The sequence below is a fragment of the Odontomachus brunneus genome, unplaced genomic scaffold (genome assembly GCF_010583005.1).
Source record: "Odontomachus brunneus isolate Ranch 3 - 2012 unplaced genomic scaffold, Obru_v1 Obru_scaffold_172, whole genome shotgun sequence".
In the NCBI taxonomy this organism is placed as follows: Eukaryota; Metazoa; Arthropoda; class Insecta; order Hymenoptera; family Formicidae; genus Odontomachus; species Odontomachus brunneus.
In genome coordinates this window covers 138,521-145,110 of record NW_022639622.1, presented here as the reverse complement: position 1 = coordinate 145,110, position 6,590 = coordinate 138,521, and the positions used below count along the sequence as shown (strand labels likewise).

At 55.8% G+C, this 6,590-nt stretch overlaps 1 protein-coding gene across 1 annotated transcript; it reads left to right on the top strand.

Annotated features, from left to right (window-relative positions):
* Positions 1–3,014: 3,014 nt before the first annotated feature.
* Positions 3,015–5,830, top strand: LOC116851354. Its single transcript, XM_032830685.1, has 5 exons — positions 3,015–3,954; positions 4,044–4,387; positions 4,491–4,801; positions 4,896–5,189; positions 5,236–5,830. The coding sequence occupies exons 1-5, from the start codon at positions 3,015–3,017 to the stop codon at positions 5,828–5,830; spliced, it is 2,484 nt and encodes an 827-aa protein (XP_032686576.1).
* The last annotated feature ends 760 nt before the right edge of the window (positions 5,831–6,590 follow it).

Here is a 6,590-nt window from a genome sequence, read left to right as displayed (position 1 = left end):
GAACTTTTCGAGTAATAACACTTGAAATTTCCAGCACTTTGACATAGAATACAAAATATCTCGTAAAATATTCATCTTTCGGTTATCTTGTCTTAATGCTTTTTTGCGCAGAATAATGAGACAAATTAATTAGTTTAAAAAAAAAAAACAAAAAATTTTTTATATAAATATATAAAAATCTTTTTGTGCTTTTTTTATATATAATATAAATATATATATAATCGAATCGCGACGCCGCCGGTTAGTCCCTCGCGTGGGGGAACGCTGTAAGCGCCAAGACTAGGCAGCAACGGGTATAAAAGTGCCGCGCGATAATGCACTGATACCATTCCCGAGGCGGCCGTACGCATACCAGTACGACCCCCGTTCCGAATTCCTTGCCGGCATAAGCCAGTATCCTAGAACACCGCTACAACCAGGAAGGTGCGCTCATCCTTCTGGGTGTATCGCCTCCTACCGAATCCGCTCTCTGAGAGGCACGGGAACCAAAGGTGGCGCGCTCACCGCCTCGGTCAAGCGCTCCTGATCTCCCTGCCACTCAGAGATCCGACCGAGAGGAAAGGTGCGCTCATCTGCCCTCAAGGCCAGCACCACTTCGAAAAGCAGCGCAGCGGACGAGGGATATAGAGGTGACGAGCTCTGCCCCGCACTTGGGGCTCCCCAGCCGCTGCCTCCTCGAAGGCGCCTCCGCGCCACCCTCCTAGGCGTACCGCCGCAGCCGCCACCGCCGCGACGACGACCGTAACCCGCCGCCGCGTCACCGCCGTTCCGTGTCCGCAGGGAAGCCTGCGACAGGCGTCCCACACGCCGCGTTTAGCATAAGTCCGCGTTAGAATAAAACCGCGTCCGCGTTAGAATACCGCGTTAGAAGACCGCTTTTAGTATAAGTTTGCATTAGAATAAGACCGCGTTTAGTATAAGTCCGCGTTTAGCATAAGTCCGCAACCATATAAGGCGACGTTTAGTTGTAAGACCGCGTACAGTTGTAAGCTACAGTTCCGACCACAGCCACCACACAGTGTACACTGCCACAATAAATTATTTTGTTATAATTTTTAACCAACGGGCGCACTCTGCTTCACACACATCCACACACGCGCTCCGGCCGAACTCCAGGACACCGGCGAACTCATCCACCGCCGTCGGTGTCATGCGTGTTCGCGACGAAACGCCAAGGTCGTCCGATCGAACCGCGAGGCAAAGTCGTGACACAAATTGGCGCCCGAACAGGGACCTTGGCCACAGGACGACAGCGCGAGAATCGGGTGTATGTGCAAGGTAGAGTATGCCGTCGTGGATATTCCAGAGATCCAAGGCCGAATTGATCTTGGTTGCGAAGCAACTGCAGTTAGACGCATCCGGTAGCCTCGACGATCTAAGAAGGAGGCTAAGACAATATTACGCCATACTTCCAGGCATGGAGATTACCGCAACCGGGTCGACCCACACCACCGCCACAACCGCCACCAGTCAGGCCGGCACCTGCGTACCAGCCACCGACACAGCAACAATTATGTCGCAAATGCGCAAGTGGGGCTGCATATTTGACGGCCGAGAGCCCCTCGCCTTCCTCGAGCGACTAGCCGAACTGAGCGAAGAGTATGGCTATCCGGGTGAATATTTACTGAGGGGGCTACCAGAATTACTTAAAGGCGATAGCCTCCTCTGGTACAGAAACTGTAGAGACGAATGGAGCACGTGGGAAGATTTCGACCGTGCCTTCTGGAGGCAGTATCTGCCACCTCGCTATCAAACCCAGCTACGCAGGGAAGCCATGGGACGCACGCAGCGACCCGGCGAGACATATGTCAAATATGAGGTAGCCGTCACCATCTTGATGCGAAAGGCAGGCGGATTTCAGAGGACCGCCTACTGCATCTCTATGAGAATTTGCTCCCCGAGTATAAACTATACGTGCGACTGCACGATCTCGAAAATTACGAAGACCTGAAGGATCGGGCTACCGAATACGAAACCGTACGCGAGCAGCAGCGCACCACTCGCGCACCGACGGACGGACAACGAACTACGCCCGCCATCCGACGTCTACCTGTAGCCACCGCGAGCTACCAGCGCGAGGAGTGTTGCTGGCGCTACAAGCAGCGAGGACATCATGGCAGCCAATGCGCACGGCCAGCGAGATTATTCTGCTCCGTATGCGGGAAGGACGAGGTGCTAACTCGTCAATGCCACCCCCCGGGAAACGAGACACGGGTCGAGACTGTACCGGCCGCCGCTCGACCCTGAAGGTGCACTACCTTCCCCGGCCGCACATCGACCTGCACAACAACGGCCACACGATCCGAGCCTTATTGGACACAGGGTCGGAGATCTCCTGTGTCCAAGAACAATCTCTGAAGCGAATATGGCCAGGATATCGACTGAGGAAGACAGCCGCGACGGAGATTCGACTGGCCGACCGCACCGTAGTCACCTCGCCAGGGCAAGTTCAGCTCACAATACAAGTCCACCATACGGTTATACGACATGCCTTCTAGATCATAAAGACTCTGGACGCTCCCGTACTCATCGGGGTTGATCTGTGGGCGCGTCTGGGCATCCCACTCGTACCGCCGCTCCCCCAACAGCTGACCTCGCCGCGTGTATACCAGGTAAGCAACACGCACCCGGATGAGGATGAAAGATTGCGGACCTTTTTCGAGAAGGAACTTGAGGAGTTCCGACAGATTAACGGACCCACCGACCAGGCGGTCCACCGCATCCGGCTCACGAAGGACTAGCCGATCAAACAGCGGTACCGGTCTCGCAATGCGATGCAGCGAATTATCGGCGAAGAAGTCACAAAAATGGAAAACGAGGGAGTGATCGAACCGTCCAATAGCGATTGGAGCTCCCCGATTGTAACAGTCCGCAAGAAGGACGGCGGGCATCGATTTTGCGTCGACTTTCGAAAGCTGAACGCCGTCACCAAAAAAGACGCCTATCCACTGCCGTAGATCCAGGCGACCCTAGACAAGTTACGGGGGGCACGAGGGCTGATGCAATTCACCGTGATGCCCTTCGGCTTGCATTCAGCCCCTGCCACCTTTCAACGATTGGTGGACCGCGTCCTGGAACCAGCACTGGAGCCGCACGTATTCGTCTACCTAGACGATATCATCGTGACGAGCCCCACGTTCGAGGAGCATTTAAAGCACCTGAAAGAAGTATTCCGCCGACTACGCCAAGCCCGGCTACGGCTAAACGAGGACAAATGCAAGTTCTGCATCCCGAAACTGCGTTACCTCGGCCATCTCGTCGACAAGGACGGGATCCGCACCGACCCCGAAAAAATCAGCGCCATCACAGAATGGCCGACACCGCGCACCGTTCGACAGGTACGACAATTCCTCGGTCTCTCCTCGTGGTACCGACGATTCGTGCCGGATTTTACGAAGCTCGCGACACCGCTCACCCGCCTAACATACAAACAAACGAAGTGGAAATGGGGCGAGCAGGAGGAAGATGCATTCCAGGCGCTCAAGACTGCTCTCGTCTCGACACCCGTACTGGCCTGCCCCGACTTTACGCTACGATTCGTGCTGCAGACAGATGCAAGCGTACAGGGACTCGGGGCGGTGCTGACTCAGCACCTCGACGAAGGGGAATGCGTCATCGCGTACGCAAGCCGCTCCCTCAATAAAGCGGAGAAAGACTATAGCGCAACCGAGCTCGAATGCTTGGCCGTCGTGTGGGGAATCCGACGGATGCGCGGTTACCTCGAAGGGTACACCTTCACCGTAGTGACAGAACATCAGTCGCTACGGTGGTTACAACGGCTCGAGGCTCCCACAGGACGCCTGGCGAGATGGCTATTCGAATTACAGGAATTCGACTTCGAGGTACGATACCGAAATGGCGCCGCCAACAAAGTGGCGGACGCGCTCTCACGGCAACCCGTCGTCAGCTCCGTCAGCCAGATACGTTGTCCCTGGTATCAAGACCTTAAGCGACGTATCCGCCAGGATCCCGCAGCGTATCCCGATTACGATATACGAAGCGGACAACTCTATCGCCACCACTTGCACGAACTGAACTTCCAGGAGGTCCCCGCCGCCGCGCAATGGAAAGAATGTGTTCCGAAAGAGCGCCGAAGCGAGGTCATCCGGCGCCTACACGACGAGCCCACGGCAGGGCACCTCGGGGTCACGAAGACAATCAGTCGAGTAGCGCGCACATACTACTGGCCGGGGATGCAGCGCGATGTCGCCTGATACGTCCGCAGTTGCCAAAGCTGTCTGGCACACAAACCGCTCCAACAAGCGCCGGCTGGGCGACTCCACCCGCGACCAGTACACAGCCCATGGGAGCAAGTAAGCATCGACCTCATGGGACCGCTACCACGATCCACCACAGGGCACTCAAGCCTGCTGGTGATCCAAGATCGGTTTACGAAATGGGTTGAAATCATGCCCCTGCGAAAGGCAACTACCCGCGCGGTAAGTACCGGCATTGCAGAGCGGCTAATATACCGACACGGGTGCCCACAGGTAATCATTACCGACAACGGGAGACAGTTTGTAGCGCAACAGTTTAAAGATCTCCTCGGGACATACAAAATTCGATATATGACATCACCCGCCTATGTGCCCCACTGCAATCTTGTGGAACGAGCTAATCGGACGATAAAAACGATGATAAGGCAATACATAGGCCGAAGGCACACCAACTGGGACCAACAACTCCCCGCCTTACAGTTCGCGTTCAACACAGCGGTGCAGGAATCCACCGCGTATACACCGGCTTTTTTAAACACGGGAAAAGAACTCGCCATGCCCGCGAACGCCACCACACAGGAAGGGTGAACCGATGAGACGGCAAAAATCCGCCAGAAGCATCTAAACAACGCCTTCGAACTAGTACGCATCAACCTCGCACGAGCATATCAACGCCAGGAACGACATTACAATCTGCGACGACGGGCATGGAGGCCGAATATCAGGGAACACGTTTGGAAACGCGAGCACGTGCTCTCCAACAAAGCAGCCGACTTCCCCACCAAACTCGCGCCGCGCTATATCGGGCCGCTCGAAGTATGAGCCTTCCACTCTCCCGTCATCATCGATCTACGCGACCAACGAGGAAAATGGTACCGCCGTACACGTTCAGGATTTTAAGCCGGAACCGCTGAACGAATGTCAGGACAAACAGGACAAGACCGTAAACACGATCCGCGCTACAAACTACCAGTATAAAAGACACACGAGAAAAATAACATCTCTCAGATTCTTGCAGAATGACTCGCAGAGAAGATCGACAGAATCAACTGCTTGCCGACCTCGCGCTCAGCAGCGACGAGGACGCTCCCAGGAACGGTCGACCTAACACCGTAACCGATACGCAGAGTGCCGACGATCGGGACACGGGTACAGCGTTCCGACCACATCAACCGGGGCAAGCTAGCCTGGCTTACAGCCCTTCCGCCACCAACACCCAGGCCACGGGACAGGAGCCACTACCACCAGCACGGGAACCAGGGGCCCCCCGCACAACATGCCGACCGAGCCGAGCAGGCAATTGCGCCGCCATACGAAGACGCACCATACGACGCGACGTAGAAGAACGACCGCCACCGGCCGCTCGTCCGCCGCCAGCTGAGACCAGCAACCACGCCGCGGCCCCGTCCACAGAGCCGACCACCAGGCGCTTCATCGGGTCTCAGCCACCGCCGCCACTGAAGGTCGAAATCATCGAGGGACTATATGCCGACATCCCTCACTTCGCCGCGGACGTCTCGCGGCTATATCGGGTCTGCACCGAGACCGGAAAGTGGATCTTACGCTTCACTCGGGACGGCCAGCTCAGATCCCGCCGCTTTGTCCCTGACTGAGCGACGTTCCTTCCCAAAAACAGGGAGGGGATGTGACGAGACAACCGTCTCGTCATGACGACATGACCGAACATCCGTCGGGTCGTCTAACAGGTGCAAAGCGCCAAACAAATAACGATACACGCCGCCGCCGAATCGCGACGCCGCCGGTTAGTCCCTCGCGTGGGGGAACGCTGTAAGCGCCAAGACTAGGCAGCAACGGGTATAAGTGCCGCGCGATAACACACTGATACCATTCCCGAGGCGGCCGTACGCATACCAGTACGACCGCCGTTTTGAATTTCTTGCCGGCATAAGCCAGTATCCTAGAACACCGCTACAACCAGGAAGGTGCGCTCATCCTCCTGGGTGTATCGCCTCGTACCGAATCGGCTCTCTAAGAGGCACGGGAACCAGAGGTGGCGCGCTCACCGCCTCGGTCAAGCTGACCTCCCTGCCACTCAGAGACCCGACCAAGAGGAAAGGTGCGCTTATCTGCCCTCAAGGCCAGCACCACTCCGAAAGGCAGCGCAGCGGACGAGAGATATAGAGGTGGCAAGCTCACCATCTCTGCCCCGCGCTCGGGGCTCCTCAGCCGCTGCCTCCTCGAAGGCGCCTCCGCGCCACCCTCCTAGGCGTATCATTATCATTATTATTAGATGAGAATCTGTATAAAGATTTGGTATACAATTTGTATAAGTCTTATAAGTTATATTTTGTATTCGTCTTCTCTCTCTCTCTCTCTCTCTCTCTCTCTCTCTCTCTCTCTCTCTCTCTCTCT

Bases quoted from the DNA above. Each gene is read 5' to 3' on its own strand.
- LOC116851354 (XM_032830685.1), top strand. From the start codon at position 3,015: ATGCCCTTCGGCTTGCATTCAGCCCCTGCCACCTTTCAACGATTGGTG. The intron at 4,802-4,895 runs GTGAACCGATGA...TATCAACGCCAG, and splicing joins AACGCCACCACACAGGAAGG to GAACGACATTACAATCTGCG. The intron at 5,190-5,235 runs GTATAAAAGACA...AGATTCTTGCAG, and splicing joins ATCCGCGCTACAAACTACCA to AATGACTCGCAGAGAAGATC.